We start from the raw sequence: 17,072 nt of genomic DNA on the forward strand, positions 1-17,072 counted from the left end.
GTAGAACCTTAGGAAATGAAACTACAACATTCATTAAGTATATCATATATTATTAATACTTTCCAGTTTATTTTTATTATATTATTATTGTTATTATTATATATTAACATTACTTGATCATGACAAAATGACATTGTTAAACTTCTACCTAGCAACTGAGTAAATAAATTCATAAAATTCATAATTCACTAATAGACAATCTCTTCAGCGTTTAGTGAAACGGTTTGATGTTAATGGTGGTATTGAATATGAAAAAAGGAAAGCGGTCTGTAGCCAGCTTATTTGACACACCTCAATCTAGAAAACACAAATGTCATTCCTTCCATATGGAACTACACCAAGAACTTGTAGACCATAATTTTGATACACCTCAATCTAGAAAATACAAATGTCAGTCCTTCCATATGGAACTACACCAAGAACTTGTAGACCACAACTTTGATACACCTCAATCTAGAAAACACAAATGTCATTCCTTCCATATGGAACTACACCAAGAACTTGTAGACCATAATTTCGGTATACCTCAATTTAGAAAACACTCATAATATTCCTTCAATATGGAACTACACCAAGAACTTCCAGACCATAATATTGATACACCTTAACCGAGAAAACACAAATATCATTCCTTCCATATGGAACTACACCAAGAAATTGTAGGCCATAATTTTGGTACACCTCAATCTAGAAAACACAAACATAATGCCTTCCATATGGAACTACACCAAGAACTTGTAGGCCATAATTTTGGTACACCTCAATCTAGAAAACACAAACATAATGCCTTCCATATGGAACTACACCAAGAACTTATAGACCATAATTTTGATACACCTCAATTTAGAAAAGACTAATAATATTCCTTCAATATGGAACTACACCAAGAACTTCCAGATCATAATATTGATACACCTTAATCTAGAAAACACAAATATCATTCCTTCCATATGGAACCACGCCAAGAACTTCTAGACCATAATTTGGATACACCTCAATTTAGAAAACACAAATATCGTTCCTTCCATATGGAACTACAATAAGAGCTTCCAGACCATAATTTTGGAAAGGGTAAACTTTTGCCCACTATAACCACTATAAACTAGGAAGATGATTTATCGTTAACGTTGACTGAACCTCCAGGTTTTGGACATATATGACTGCGGGTTGGGGCTCCTGCGAATAATTCCTTTCAATTACGAACCGTTAAGAGGGGTTGATCTATGGCTCGAGCAGACTGATGAACTTATCCTGCAACAACTCTCCACGTGCCCAGAGGTACAACCCCCACATTTCGTAATGCAGGTAAGAAGGCATACTTATACTTATAAAATGAAAACACAAACGGCAACAACAACATTCTCCTCAAAATATGAAGAAATAATTTTAAAATTAGATTTTTTATATACATTTACCGACATTGTTTTGATTCCGTATGTTTCTTATTCCAGTTATTTAAAAAGTTTCTCAAGGTACGTGTGCGTAAATGTCTGTGAGTAAAGCTATAATTCTAAAATTTTTGGCTACACGGCTGCTAAGGAGTTTCCAGTTAGTCAGAAAGTGGCCCTTAACATCCTTCTTCTTACTTCTTCTGTACTATCAGTTTCTCCAGGTTGTCGCCATCTCGTCTTGTAGTGTGTCCCAAGTATTTAAGATTCGCCGGCGACATACTGTGGACAGTCTGTCTTTGATCTTGATCTTCAGTTCCCTTAGTATCTCAATCCATTAAATCTGTAGCATACGTCGCGCAACACCACATCTCAAAGGCGCCGTCTTTCGTATGTCTGATGTTTTCATAGTCCAGGATTCCGTTCAATACAGAAAGAATGAGAATCCAAAGGACTTAACCAGCATGATTTTCGTGTTTCTTGTGATGTGTCGATCCTTCCATATCCTGGTGAGGTTGCTCATGGCTCCTCGTGCCATTGCCATCGTCTTTTTATTTCCTTTTTGGACTTTCACTTTCCACTCTGTTCAACATCGGATTGGATTATTCTTAGGAGAATCGACTTGCCAGATTTTGTTGCAAATGTCCAATAGTATGTCTATCCCCGGTTCCTTCAGTATCTTTAGTATTTCGGCATTTATGTGATCTTCTCCTGATGACTTATTTGTCTTGAGTTGTTCTATGGTTTCTATCACCTCAGCCTTTAATATATTCGGCTCTGTTTTCTCTTCCTCGTATTGTTCTGAATATTTTCCTGCTAGATCTCGATTGTCACCGTAAAGTTCTTCGCAGTAATGTTTCCATCTATTCAGAAATTTTTCTGTCTCCCACAATGTAGTTCAGCTTTTATTCTCTATGTTTTAGGTTTAAATTTTCTGGACAGTAAATTCACTTTCTGGAAAAGATCACTCGTTTGCTTGGTATTCTTGTGCTCTTCAATCTCTTCGCAACTTCCTTACTTCAAATGAATCTCTATTGTATTATGCATTTTTGAGAGAATGTCTGGCTACGATTCATTCTCTGTTTTAGCTGCATAAGTTGGCTTGAGCATATAAATACCAAGGCGAATTTCACTTCACTCATTCAGACCTCCGTCTTATACTTGCCCAACTCCTACTGTCAGTAGGAGTACCTTTAAGAATGTAATTTACCCAGAGCTCTATGCATTATCAAGCAGATCGTGGCACTATCTTGACTGAGCATTTTGAAAATTTTGGAAAATTTAGAAATTGTGACTTTTAATTATACTTTAGATTCTAAAAAAATCTCTCTTCCTCTGTTCCTAAAGCAGATGTTTGATCTAAAGCTGTATTTGGATTAATCGTGAACAAAATTTCAATTTCTTCCACAGTTTATGCTTACAGGCACATACATAAATAATATAATGATAATTTGGCATACGTATTAATTTATGTATTAATATGTAAGTACTAATAAAGTTTCGGTTACTTCACAATGTATATAGGACATGAAGGTGAAGGTACAAAAACGTTTTTTTTATTTTAAATCGAATGCATGTATACATAGAGAGTACGTTCCAAGAGAAAATATTCTTTATTTCCTTCCAATTTGTATATATACCAAACAAAAAACTAAAGTTTATGTTGTTTTAAGCTAATGAAGTCAATTTTCTAAGTGACGCTACAATGCTACATGCTGCAATGTTGCCACGTTTTGCGTGTGCTGCGAAAAGAACTGATTGATTGGTACATTTAGTAAATTAACGCTCAAAATGAACCGGGGGTGCCAATGCAAAAATATGAATTTAAATAACCAATACCTCACTTGTTGTAAACAGAACAAACACCATATAATCCTTTACTTTTTCGGATATTCAAGTTCCTTATTTTTTCTTTTTTTCAATAACAATTAATTTGGAAAATATTGTTTAGTTCTTGCGGTATTTTAATTGTTAAATTAACCGCGGGTTCCAATGCAAAATAAATTATATGAATTTCAATCACCAATATCTCACTTATTGTAAATAGAATAGAACACCATATAATCTTTTATTTTTTCGGATATTTAAATTTCCTTTTTTTTTCTTTTTTCCAATAAAAATTATTTTGGAAAATATTCTTTAGTTCCTGTGGTATTTTAAAATTTAAATAACCAATCATTTCATATTTAAATTTCTTTTTTTTTTAAATATATATTTTTATTTGTTTTGTCTAACCCTACACTAAACTCTTTCTATCTAGAATCATTTTTTTGAAAATTGAAAATTTGACTAGTTTTAATTTGCCAAATTTTATTTCTTAATTCTTTCACCAGTTGTTTGTTGTATTTAATACAACACTATATTGGACTTTTCAAATCTGGACTTGTAAGGGTGTTTTTTTTTTCGATGTATAGAACTTAAGTTGCAATAAAACAACGATGGATTATTCGATTGACATGAATTTTATTTATCCGAAAGATAATCTTGTGGCAATACATTTTAAATATGATTTCTGGCATATGACCCCACGGCTGGCGCGGATGTGGTCCAATCTGGACGTCCAATTTTCGATGACTTTTTCCAACATTTGTGACCGTATATCGGCAATAACACCTCGAATGTTGTCGTCCAAATGGTCAACCCTTTGTGACTTATCCGCATAGACCAATGACTTTACATAGCCCCACGGAAAGTAGTCTTCTTCTTCTTCTTAAAGTGCCGGTCCTCTGCGGACGTTGGCTATCACGTTGGTCCATATTACTTTGTTTACTGCGGATCTAAATAGGGCTGTTGATGTCATTCCAGTCCATGCACGTAGGTTCCGCAGCCACGATATTTGTCTGCGTCCTGCCGATCGTCGACCCTCTATTTTCCCCTGTAAGATGAGTTGGAGTAGGTGGTATTTCTCATTGCGCATAATGTGTCCAAAGTATTCCAGTTTTCTGCGTTCTGTCGACCGTAGGAAAATCTGTCGATCTTTCGATGCACTTCTCGGTATTTTTCCGTATCCCTGTTTCTATATTGTCTCCTTTCTTCCATTAGTTCCAGTATAGCATCCGTCATCCATTCCTGTCTCTTCGCCTGTTTATTCTGCCTCAGCTCTTCTTCCGTGACGGAGACTATGGATGTTTTTATTCTATTCCAAAGGTCTTCTATTTCTGTTCCGTGATTGCTTGTTTGTGAGATATTGCCTAGTTCGTTGTTAATTTTATCTCTGGTTCGCTGTAGTATGTTTTCTTGTTGGAGTTTCCGTACGTTAATGCATCTTGAGTGCCTTTTTTTGACGATTTTCTTTAATCGGAGTTTAGTGCGTGCCAACAACAGATTGTGATCTGACGGTATGTCTGCGCCTGGGTAGGTTTTACAGGATACAACTGCGTTGCGATATCTTCGGTTTATCATTATAAAGTCAATTTGGTTTCTTATGATTCTGTGGCTGCTATCCCCTGGGGATTTCCAGGTGTACAGTCTTCTCGAGGGCAGTTTGAAAAAAGGTATTCATAATAGTAAAGTTCATTTCCTCGCAGAATTAAGCGTTCTCCCCTCTCATTTCTCACCCCCAGCCCGAATTCGCCTACCACATCCTCAACCTTTCCTTGCCCAACCTTATTATTAACCTTAATATTAACTTCTTCTCTCCTCGTATGTTTGAGGGCAGTTCTAAGCTGTTCGTAGAATTCTTCCATCTCTTGTTCACTGTTCTCGGTCGTAGGTGCGTATGACTGTATGATATTCAAATCGAATGGTTTTGATTTGATTTTTATCAGTGCAACTCTGCTCGAGATGGGGATAAATCCTTTTACAGCTTCGTTGGTTTGCTTGTTCAGGATTATTGCTACTCCGTTTCTATTTCTGGTAGTATGGTCTCCGGAGAAATATATATGGTGTTCGTCTATAGTGCAGTGTCCCGAGTCCGGCCATCGTGTCTCACTGCACCCCAGTATGTCGATTTGTAGCCGTTTCACCTTTTTCACTATATTTGCCGCCTTCCCAGCCTGGTACATGCTCTGCACATTCCATGTGCCAATTCTCTTCTCTTTGTTTATTCTTAGGACATCATTCGAAAACCGGGGGATTCTTCGCACCCTCTCCCCACTTAAGGGGTGCCCGGGACTGAGGGCCGTTGCTTGTTTTTGTATATCCATTGTGATGTCTTGGGGAATATATATGATCCAGGTAGTTTCCCGTTGCTTTTCTGGATTTTTTTATCAGCCGCCCCTAACATGGGGAACAGACGCTGTTCTGGCTGGCTACCCTCACTTGGTTTAGTCTGTGGGTCAACACAGTGTGCCGGGGTGTGGCGCTTGGAGCCAACAAGTGAGAGTTGGGTGTCTCGTGAGGACCAGTTGTCTGAGACCTCCGCCCGTCTTACGACGCTTGAAGTGACCGTCCCCAACAAAAGGTACTACCTCTCCGACATAACCCCTACACACCAAGTAGTCTAGCAGTGTTAAATCACAAGATCTTGGATACCAATTCACAAAACGTGAAATTAGGCGGTCACCAAACGTGCCTTTCAACAAATCGATTGTGGCACGAGCTGTGTGACATGTTGCGCCGCCTTGTTGAAACCACATCTCTTGGACATCATGGTTATTCAATTCAGGAATAAAATAGTTAGTAATCATAGCTCTATACCGATCACCATTGACTGTAACGTTCTGGCCATCATCGTTTTTGAAGAAGTACCGACCAATGATGCCATCAGCCTATAAAGCGCACCAAACAGTCAGTTTTTCTGGATGTAACGGTGTTTCGACATACACTTGAGGATTAGCTTCGCTCCAAATGAGGCAGTTTTGTTTGTTGATGTAGCCATTCAACCAGAAGTGCGCTTCATCGCTAAACAAAATTCGCTTATGAAAATCGGGAACAACGGCAATCTCGTTTTGGGCCCATTCGACTAATCTACGCCTTACTTGATGATCGTTTGGCTTCAATTCTTGCACGAGTTGGATTTTGTAAGCACGTAAACCAAGATCCTCTCGCAAAATCTTCCATAAAGTGGATGGACACAGATCCAATTCCTGTGCTCGATGGCGGATGGACTCATTCGGGTCTTCCTCAATGCTACGCTTTACAGCAGCAATAGCTTCTTCTGTACGCACCGTACGGAATTAAAAACGGCACTCTTATAACTGTTTCTCGTTTAAAAAATGTACCAAAAATATATATATTGGCCCTATATGACTTATTATGTTTGTTTTATATATTTTATCTACTTGCTTAAAAGTTTTATAATGTTAATAACAAAATAACATTAAAGATCTTTTGAGAAGCTAAAACTCAAAAATCAAAAATCCAATAGAATGGATACTGAAGAAGTTTTCGAAAAATTGAGATATGTTTTTTTTTAGATAAGAGCGGCTTTAAAATATATTCAAGAAAATCAGTTTCCGGCGATTACAGTGTTCAGGGACAACAGGCCACACTATTTCAGGAGAGACGAACATTCGGGGACATGGATTCCCGTGACCCCGGTGCGATATTAGTATAATTTGTAAAGTGATTTCTTTGTTGTATTTGGAATAAATTTACAATTCTGTTTTGTACATACATTGTTTTTATAAATATATCCCTTCGCTTTAGTAACTTGAAAGTGTTGCTTAGTATTTTTTTTAAAAGAAACGGTCGACCGTATTTCTGTTCACAAATCTTCTGCATTCCTCCCGCTCTGACGATTCAGTTAAGCTCCGAAGATTCCAACAGGATGATTGGAGAAACGTGAGCAAGTTCGATTCATCAACAACCGACGCTGGAGTGATCCATAAGACTTTTAAATATCTATTGGTCGTAATTTTCTTGTGAAGAATTTATTTAAGTGAATGGTCCAATATTCCAATGCAGTGGCGGATTTAGCTCTCCTGCCGCCCTAGGCCTTGTCTGTCTTTATTGTTAAACAATAGAAATAAGTATTTCATAAGTGTTAACAAAATAAATAATAATCATTTCTCTTAAACTATAACGTATGGATCAATGGATAAATATTTTCCTTCTGGCTTTTGTCCGTGCAAAAACATCAATTATTTCGTCGTAATCAATTTCTTGAACTACCCAGCTGACAAGATCAAGTCGTATAGTCGTCGATAATTGGTAATTACAAGTCATTGGCGTCGGTGTTATCGTCATTTTTCGGTATATATAGTAGCAGGTAGTTTGTAAATATTACATTTGATAAAGAGTCGGTGTTGTCGAAACAATTGTCATGTATAATATATAATTTCGTGAAAATCTGAACTTTTAGTTCTTATTTATTTCAGTTCAGTAATTAGAATTTTTGAAAATATTCATAGCATTCCATTAAAAAAAAGTTGCTTACGGTCCTGGCACAACGGCACATACAATAAACAAAATATTTAGTTAATGCCGACTTTTTGCATTTAATTTTTTTTCCTTAGTGTGCTACTTATTACAAAATGAGTTTTTATTTAATTTTGATAAGGATTTCTATATCTCCAAAATGGGCCTCGCGTACTTATGAAAATGAAATTCAAGTATTACTAGAGACTGCGTCGTATTGTTAATTCCCAATTAATATTCGTACACCTGAAACCATTATATTTTTCTTAATTCACTTTTATGAACAAACCCCTCGACACATTCCATCTAAAACTAAAATTATGGAAACGCTAGGTGCATTGAACAATGGCTATGACCCGTCACTGATAGATAAAATCTTAACTAAGAAACAATTTCAAAAAACTTTGAACTCTATATATCCCCGCTATATTACTGAATCTCAAGGTTTTAAAACATTAACATACATAGGAGAACCTAGCAATAAAGTTTCGATCATCTCTCGAAATGTGGCCTCAAAATTGCTTTTAAAACTAATAACACCGTAGGAAAATTTGTTAAAAACAGTAAATCTAAATCTAATAGATCCCAGAATTCTGGAGTCTATAGATTAACTTGAGGATCATGTTCTAAGATTTATATTGGACAAACAGGTTGTGGTGTATTTGGCAACACCGCGGGCAGACCAAAAAGTTAGTCTCAGCCGGTGTGTCCAAGAGGCAACAACGTTTTCACGTGCGGTACCGTGGTCAAATAAAGAACCTTTATTTTTGTGATATTAAAGTGGAAGTAATTAACTTTACTGTTTTCTTTCGAAAACCCAGTCCGTCGACATATCACAGGTAGATCTTTCAAAAACGTATCAACGAACATCGACGATCATTTAAGAACAATAGTTCAGATTCTAATTACGCTATACATTTAAATTTAGAAAAACACAATTTTGACGACAATTTCGATATTTTACACACTGTTTCAAAAAGTAGAAAATTAAATTTACTAGAAGCTATGGAGATTAATGAGATGAGAGGTTCGAATGTATTACTTAATGACCAACTGGATTAGAATGGGTCCCCCTTGTTAAATCTCAATGTAATACCTCACATTAAGTAATTACTACCTGTTTTGGATTTATAAACGTCGGTACCGTTTGATGTTCGCATTTGATAAAGGCACGGTGTTGCCGAAACAGCTGTCATTTTAATATATTTATGTGAAAATCTGAACAACGTTGGTTCTTATTTAACTATTTTAAATGGATTTTCATCAAGTAAAAGCCACGTCAGTACAAACGCTAGGTCCATGATACTTTTGTTATATGGCTTCGTGGTCAAGAATTCTTATTATACTATTATTTAATTTTATTTGTATGCGTATTATGAAATGAAAAACTTAGAAGACATGTCAATTTTTGATTGGTTGGAACAGTTCTGTGGCCCGTCTTTTTTATGGAGTTTTATGCAGAATAAGATCAAGATCATTATATTATAATAATATACAAAAATTTTAGTGACCTAGTCATATAAAATAATATTAAATACTCAAGAGATTAACAGGGAAATTATAAGACAAATAAAATATGCGAAGGCTTGAATCATGTTGTGAGGAGACTAAACAGTTGGGAAGAATCATAAAATTGAACTGAGGAGGCTTTTACTTGATGAAAATCCATTTATCAAAATAAATAAGAACTAAAAGTTCAGATTTTCACGAAATTATATATTTTTAAATGATAATTGTTTCGACTTCTTTATCAAAATATTTTGAAAATCTGAACTTTTATTCTGAGAATCATAAAACGTTGAACCACCTTGAAGCAGACATATTGGATCCCTGAATGATAAATTTGAAGATAGCTGCAGCGGATAGGAAAACAATTAAGATGCGAAAGTGATTTTTATACTTTTTTGAAACTAGTAGCGTCATCTACCATGAAGTAGTTGATTTAGCTGACCTAACCAATATGAAGTTCATTAAGAGTGTAAAACGTGAAACATTCAATTTGTTAGAACCAGCAACAGTGTTTATTTGGAAACAGTCCAAATGATTCTTTGATTGTAAGCACACGCAAACACAGATTTTCAAGAATGACACAAGACGGCAAATTAAACATAGCAATAAGGATCACGAAGAAGAAAATAAACTTCCGATTCTTAAAGACCAGAAGATTGGCTTGAATCCGTCGTTATTACCTTGCCCGAGAAAATCAGGGCCCACAATTGCGAGGACTTTAGACTCTACTTCGAACTAGCCGCGGTTTCGTTAACCATCGTGTTGGTTTCTTCGGAGCTTACTAGAAACGTCAGATCGATTCATAAACAGACGCAAGAAGAATCCAGAAGATATGTAAACAGAAGTACAGTGCCCTGTGGAAGTTTCTTTGAAAAATTGACAGTCAAGTCGGCCCAACATTAAAGCATGATTACGGTAAGAGAGTTTTTGAAAGTTATTTCTGAGTTTTAAACAAACAAAATCAAAAAAGTGTACGATCGTTCCTATTCTATTCAATCTATAGTCTATTATGACCGCACATCTTCACTCACTCAACTAGAAGAGCTCTGTACTCTCGAGGAAAAGTACTGTACACTTTAATGGGGTTTCATTGAGCACTCTTCTAAAGTCAAATGGGGGTGCCTATTTACAAGGCAATGTCCTATTAGGAGTTTTACTAGCATTGGTTATCAATTTTCATCATTGTTGCAGTCATCTTGATCTCCATGCTCGACTGCACACAGCGACAGCAAAACAAACAAAACATTCTGTGACTTTTATTTAAGAAACAAAACTTTTACTGAACAGAATGTTATTATTTTATAATATAAAAAAATATCCATCAATAGCAAAAAAGTGGTTTACAACATTATATACATTATCACAATTTTAAAGTTCTTTTTGCTTGTGCAGGCGTATACAGTTTCACGGCAATTATCCACGCTACTGATCCACTGTTTCTGAGCAATTTTCCGAAGGGCATCCCATTACATATTGGTTGTTGTCTTGGGCGACCCTCATTTAACATTCGCTGTCCGAAATTACAATCACCTGAAGCAAACATAAAAATGTATTAAAAATAAAGTGAAAACTTTCAAAAATTTTGCATGTGGTATGCATTTAAGGATAGAAGTGCAGCTCCGCCTAGATTGGTAGTGTAATTCGACATTCTGCTTGAAAAATACTGATAATTGCTTTAAATTGCTCTTAATGGCCATAATTTTAAAACATAAACGCTTCCAAAATACATCACACAAAATTGAAGTAGTATATCTAACGGGGTTCTGAGTCAAATTCTGCTCCTGATGAATACAGGCTATAAAGTTCCATTGGCTGAAGAAGTAGAAATTATCAACCCCAGTGGGTGAAACATTAGTGGAGGCGTAACAAGATTTTTTGGACGAAGTTGTCAAAACCAAGGTAACCTTATTTGGGCACTGTTTATGTTCTCGCACATTTTCGTCTTGGTTTCAAAACATTGAGCAACAAGGACATTTTTGCCGTATGATTTTCATAACAGTCAAACGCATTGATTTAGTTCTAAGTACATTTTATTACATTTAAACAAATTAACATTACAACATTTAGAATACAAATTGTTCAATTGAAATCCCAATTATTGATACTTTTCTTTCTTCCTTTCAACATGTTAGATTATAAATTTCAAGTGTGTATTATAATTTGATTAACAATGCTTTATATTTTACAGATTTTATAACATTCTGGACATATTCATTTTCATATCAATCATCAAACGAATTTGTTTTTCGTAAGGATGATTCAAATCCGTTGCCTTTTATTTTGTTACTTACTGGCAGTGCTTCTTTTGAAGATCCATCATTTTGAGATCTTGAACTCAAACCTATAAATATTACAATTACAAGTTTTTATTATTGCTATTAAAATCATAAAACATTAAAAATATTGATCGATCTAAATTCTCACTGTTCACTTTGCCATGAATTGCTGATCCAAATTCGAACATTGCAATTTCTTTCTTACTATGTATATATGCATTACTTACCTGATTTACGTCAGCTCTCTCAATAAACCCGTTCTAATCTTATTAAGTCACGCTAGGTTGAACTGAGGAGGCTTTTACTCGATGAAAATCCATTTAACAAAATAAATAAGAACTAAACGTTCAGATTTTCACGAAATTATATATTTTTATATGACAATTGTTTCGACAACACCGTGTCTTTATCAAAATATTTTGAAAATCTGAACTTTTATTTTGAGAATCATAAAACGTTTAACCACCCTGACGCAGACATATTGGATCCCTGAATGATAAATATGAAGATAGCTGCAGTGGATAGGAAAACAATTAAGTTGCGAAAGTGATTTTTATACTTTTTTGAAACTAGTAGCGTCATCTACCATGAAGTAGTTGATTTAGCTGACCTAACCAATATGAAGTCCATTAAGCAAGTATTATAGTCCTAGTTTTGTCTTTGGCAAACGTGAAATAGCAATATATATGCGCGAAATCATCTAATTTTTGCAGTAGTAATTTTCATTGTGGTCTTCAAGCCTTGTTACAATTGTTACGTACTTCCGGCGACTGTTTACGCTCTTATTCGCCTAATGGTAGAAGTGGATGGAATGTGTTCCATTTAACTCAGAACCTCTTACTTATTTTATCGACCAACTTTGCTAACATTGAAGTCTCTAATTTTATCTTTTTTCAAACTAATTAAATATTTAAATCTAACAAAAATAGTTAATCAAGAGCCCAAAGAAAATCAACGCAATAACACAATCGCAATAACGGACGGCCTTCTTACCTCATTCTTTTCATCCCTTCGGTCTCTAAATGTGAGGCAACCATATTTTCCTATACTTATACCCAGTTTTTTCTCTAGATCTTCAAGGCCCCAATATTCGTCCTCACTGTAAGCTTCCTCTTCTGAATTGTCGTCGGTCTCCATTTCATCAAAGCCGCTGCTCTTGTCGGCTTCATCTTCATCGTCGTCCAATACTATTATTGGAGTTCGATCTTCTGCCGACTCGGTTTTACATCGACGAACAGAGCTTTCGTTATCCGAAGATGTTGGAACCATTTCTTTCGCGATGTCATTGCTTGCTCCACTTTCATTATTTAATGATATTCTGTAAATAAGAAAATACTTAAAAATTTTCGTTCCCTTTATGGCATTTCCGTGTTAACATTTCTTCTCTCTTTGCACAAAAATTACCTTAGAAGTATCTTGGGCCTTTCAGTTTCTACATCATTAGCAGTTATTGGCCTTTGTTTTCCATACAGGAATCTGTAAATCTTCTTATCCAACTTTTGAACCATCCCTTGATTCTTGACTAACGTTTTTACGCGCCTTTTCATTGATTGCCAAAGACTACGGAGTTCAGCTTCATTACCAAAAAAACCGTATTCCCTGCAACCAAGCAATATTTCACTACTCATAGGCGAGATGATTGATGTTTACTTATTTAACACGATCGAGCGATAGGGATAACAATAGGATTTTTTTTATTGAGATATTTTAAGGTCTCGTTTTTTTTATTACAATAATTAAACCCGGACCTAATGTACCGCTATAGGTGGGAGTAAACTTTTAGCACTTATGTAAATGTGACTGGGAAACGATAGAGATTGATCTGTGAATCAATCGAAAGTGCTTTGGTTCTGGTGACTCACGATTCGGCCATTTGAAAAGCTTTTTGAAAAGTCAAATTCAATTTTTTTTATTCAATTTGTCTTGATGGAATTATATTATGACAAGATTTGTCTAAGATAATTGACGCCGCATGGAGAAGCAACCTTTGGAACTTATCCAGGATGGACAGAAATCAACTTAAGAATTTTGCGGAATGTTAAATTCGTATCGGTAAATATATAGTTAACAATTCATTTGTAATCGAAGGGTGTTGGGGTGATTTTTATCGTATGTCCTTTTATATCTTTGTCTTTGTAATTGTCACGAAAATCGTATAAAAGAAATCTAAAACCCGGCGTATTATATCTTTTCATTTTTAGGACGACTATGTTATCATCGAATGTTGAAAATGTACGAGGATTTAGTTAGTTTTGGATAGTTACCGCTTAACTTAATGCAAAGTTTTTCCAAAAACGGAAATGACCATTTTTTTTCAAAATCGCTTTTACTTGGTCGCCTGATTGAATTTTAACATTTTAAGAATTTTGATTAATCGTTCTATATGTTTTGGATCTTTTTAATGAGACATAATTTTTTTAACAAATTTTGCAGTTAGTAATTTTGGCATTTTTTATTTGCTCGTAGGTGGTTCTAAACGTTTAAGACAAAGTATTTTCGGATATTCTAGATTTACTTCGATTTTCCTCATCATAAATTTCGCAATTATCGACCCACCTAAACCCGCCCGTTGGGAGCGGTTCTTTCCCGGTAATTCCGAATGGATTGTTTACGTTACAAACTATCTATGATTTTAGATGTTTTCTTACATAAATGTTTCGAAATACAACTAGATATTCTTCTAAATTTTGAATTTTAAATGTGGTCAAACATTAGCAACCGCAACGATAACTATAACTATATATATAACTAACCAAGCATGTAGACATTATTCATAAGTTTCCGCCGTAATACCGGCTTTTCAAAGTTTACTGTAAAGACTGTTTGATGACGAGAACTCGAATGTTATTTTTGATTTTGATTTTAACGACGATACCAGGAAAGTACGAACTTGGAAAGCGCGTTTAAGAAGGTTGCTTTAAATTTCACTTAGCATCTGACAAGCAGATTTCGAATCGTAATTATCGATCATCTTCGAAACCCGATTCAGAAACGCAGCAGCCTTGTTGCCTAAACGAAAAACACGACACTCCGACATCGGGTCTGAGTGCGAAATGAGGTGAAGAGTGCAGACTAACTCCGACAGAGAAATGACAACGACGATGTAAAGAAGACGAACGTAATTTTTTTGTTGAACCGTTTCAACTTATCAGTTTTCGTTAATAGAATCCGTTGATTAGACAGGGCGTCTCACAACTGCATCTTGCATCGAAATTATTGCGCAAGGCTATTTACATCAACCCAATTTTTGTGTTTGTAATTGAAGCGTAGCCACGTATTCGCTTAACAATTTGTTCGGCCAGATAAACATCCCATCGTAATGTCCATCCAGCAATTCGGCTGGTATCTTCTCTCGAACTTCCCCATGTCAGCACCGATTTTAAATTTCGTATTGAGATAAGTAGGTATACGGTCTAGAATATTTTTTTGTAGCGTTTTTCATAACATCGCCCGGTCTCATTTCAATTACGCCATTTCTTTTATGGTTGTATTTTTATTTATAGTTTCACGGTTAATTCAACTCTTTCCACCATAGCTGCTCTTCTCTTGCTACGCACCTTATACTGATCCAAATTTTTGCCGGTACGGCCCAAACGATTGATTGATATAACCGTTGTGTTTCGCGTACGTAATGTCTGCTTGATATAAAACGTACGAGGATTTTATTACAGTTTTCCTAAGGTTAAAGTTTATACTCGGCTTTCATGTAATTCTTCGATTGTCGTACTGATCTCGTATGGCCCGCAGAATAACAGGACACGAGTAAACGCAATCGATAGACTAATTCGTTTGGATCGTTCCAATATATGTATTTATTTATTTTGCTCATTAAACAAACTACTTTTAAGAAAAGCAATTCGTATAAACGTCGGGCACCTTTGTATCGTTGCATTGAATATAAATATCCGATCATAATATAATAATTTTCGAATTACCGATACAAAATAGTCCAGATTTAAATTTATTGTATAACCGTACGCTGCCTATTATGTTCCAAATATTCGATAAGTTACCTTTGATCGAATATTTGGAACATAATAAGCCGTTATCTATATCTCTTATTTCTTAATCAATATTCACATCACTATTATCCTCGACATCTAGATTGACTTCGTGAATATTCAATTATTTTATATCTAAAGGTGAATACGACACTTGCTTTCTTATCCGCTATCGCGCTATCGGATCGTTTTGACGATGCAATTTCATTCTTTTCCTCAATTTCGGTAATTTATAATGATCATATTTGACGTCATCATTTCCTACTACCGGTAAAGTAAAAGTACACATTGCGAGAAACAACGATATATATACCTGTCCACTTCCTCCGTTTCCCCTTTTTTTCTCACAAATATTATTCATAATCATTGCATTTATAGTTTTCGTCTTAATTATTATCGACAATAGTTGCCAACGGAATATCGCAAGAGTATCCGTCGCCTATCAAACCGGTCAGAATACAAACTTTGTTACAAGCGTCAAAAAATATTATGTTCTGCGAGTTTGAAAAAATGGATGCGGATAGTTTACAAAAATTATATTTTCTACTCCCTTATGTAAAATACCCAATTATACATATACGTGCGGAAAGTGTAATTTAAGTGAATGTACTCGTGTTGTTTTGCAAAAATGTACCTAAAAACTAACAGTCGTAGAAAATAGTATACTATGCAACAAGTGCGGTAAACGACATTTGACACGAGCGTTGCGAGTGATTTAAAAACTTAATCAAACGTGTTGCATACTTTACTTGTTCTACTACCGTTAGTTTTTGGGTATATTTTTGCACATCAATACGATTACATTCACTGACAGAATTGACAAACGTGAAAATTCAAGCTGTGCGGTAAAATCTCCGAATACATCCGATTGCTCCCGAACCCGTGCGGTAATATCCCGCAAATGTCCGAAGCGGCTCGCGTGGTAAAGTGACGTTTTCCGCACGTATAATACATACTATAGAATATATCATGAACGGTAGTATTTAGCGAATTGGATGAGTGTCATTTGGTCTGAAATTTTTCCCATTAATGTACCTAAGAATACTTAAACTTATACACGACCTGACGCCAACTTTTCCCCAGTTTGAGGAAATTTACTATCACACAATCGCGATTGAAATTTACACCGTTTAAGTTAAACTAGGCCGCTACGTTGCCGAACCGAATTTTTCCCTAAATGTGGGGAGAAATTTAACTGCAAATATAATTTGCACTGCAATTACTGAATTTTGTTAAAAGAACATGTCATCAAAGGTTTGCTTGTATAAAATAATTATTAATACATATTAACGCCATAACTAATAATACACCTATGAAAATGTTTGGCTGCTTGTGCGAATGCTAAATGGCGAGAGCAACGAGCACTGACATCACGACCAATGAGAGCGCGTTCAGGGAATTTTACCCTGGCGCATTAAGGTTGTTTTATTATTCGGGGAATATTATTAATACTATTTTTACATTTTAACTGAGGTTAAGTTAATTATTCTCGAGTCCCTTCCAGATTAGCAACGTCGTAGTATCAATCTACAATCGAATCAGGTTTCCGAATAAATCAAAAATATTTACTTTCACGGAACATATTGTATTTTCAACGG

At 35.4% G+C, this 17,072-nt stretch overlaps 2 protein-coding genes across 4 annotated transcripts in view; one reads left to right on the forward strand and one right to left on the reverse strand.

The window, feature by feature from the left end:
* LOC132707276 (protein N-terminal asparagine amidohydrolase) overlaps positions 1 to 6,940 on the forward strand; it is a 31,401-nt gene extending 24,461 nt beyond the window's left edge. For both annotated transcript variants that reach the window (XM_060679066.1, XM_060679067.1), the window contains exons 6-7: positions 1,144 to 1,305; positions 6,746 to 6,940. In XM_060679066.1, the coding sequence (XP_060535049.1) occupies positions 1,144 to 1,305; positions 6,746 to 6,880 (297 nt within the window). In that variant the 3' untranslated portion in view covers positions 6,881 to 6,940. The remainder of the gene's footprint in view (positions 1 to 1,143; positions 1,306 to 6,745) is intronic.
* Positions 6,941 to 10,438: 3,498 nt separating this feature from the next.
* Positions 10,439 to 17,072, reverse strand: part of LOC132707434 (uncharacterized) — a 34,011-nt gene continuing 27,377 nt past the window's right edge. Inside the window, exons 7-9 of one of the 2 annotated variants that reach the window (XM_060679295.1) lie at positions 12,878 to 13,072; positions 12,467 to 12,791; positions 10,439 to 10,727 (exon numbers count right to left, since the gene is read on the reverse strand). In XM_060679295.1, the coding sequence (XP_060535278.1) occupies positions 10,698 to 10,727; positions 12,467 to 12,791; positions 12,878 to 13,072 (550 nt within the window). In that variant the 3' untranslated portion in view covers positions 10,439 to 10,697. The remainder of the gene's footprint in view (positions 10,728 to 12,466; positions 12,792 to 12,877; positions 13,073 to 17,072) is intronic. The other variant, XM_060679294.1, reaches the window with a different exon arrangement.

Source organism: Cylas formicarius, unplaced genomic scaffold (genome assembly GCF_029955315.1).
Source record: "Cylas formicarius isolate icCylForm1 unplaced genomic scaffold, icCylForm1.1 PGA_scaffold_9__14_contigs__length_23061073, whole genome shotgun sequence".
Classification (NCBI taxonomy): domain Eukaryota; kingdom Metazoa; phylum Arthropoda; class Insecta; order Coleoptera; family Brentidae; genus Cylas; species Cylas formicarius.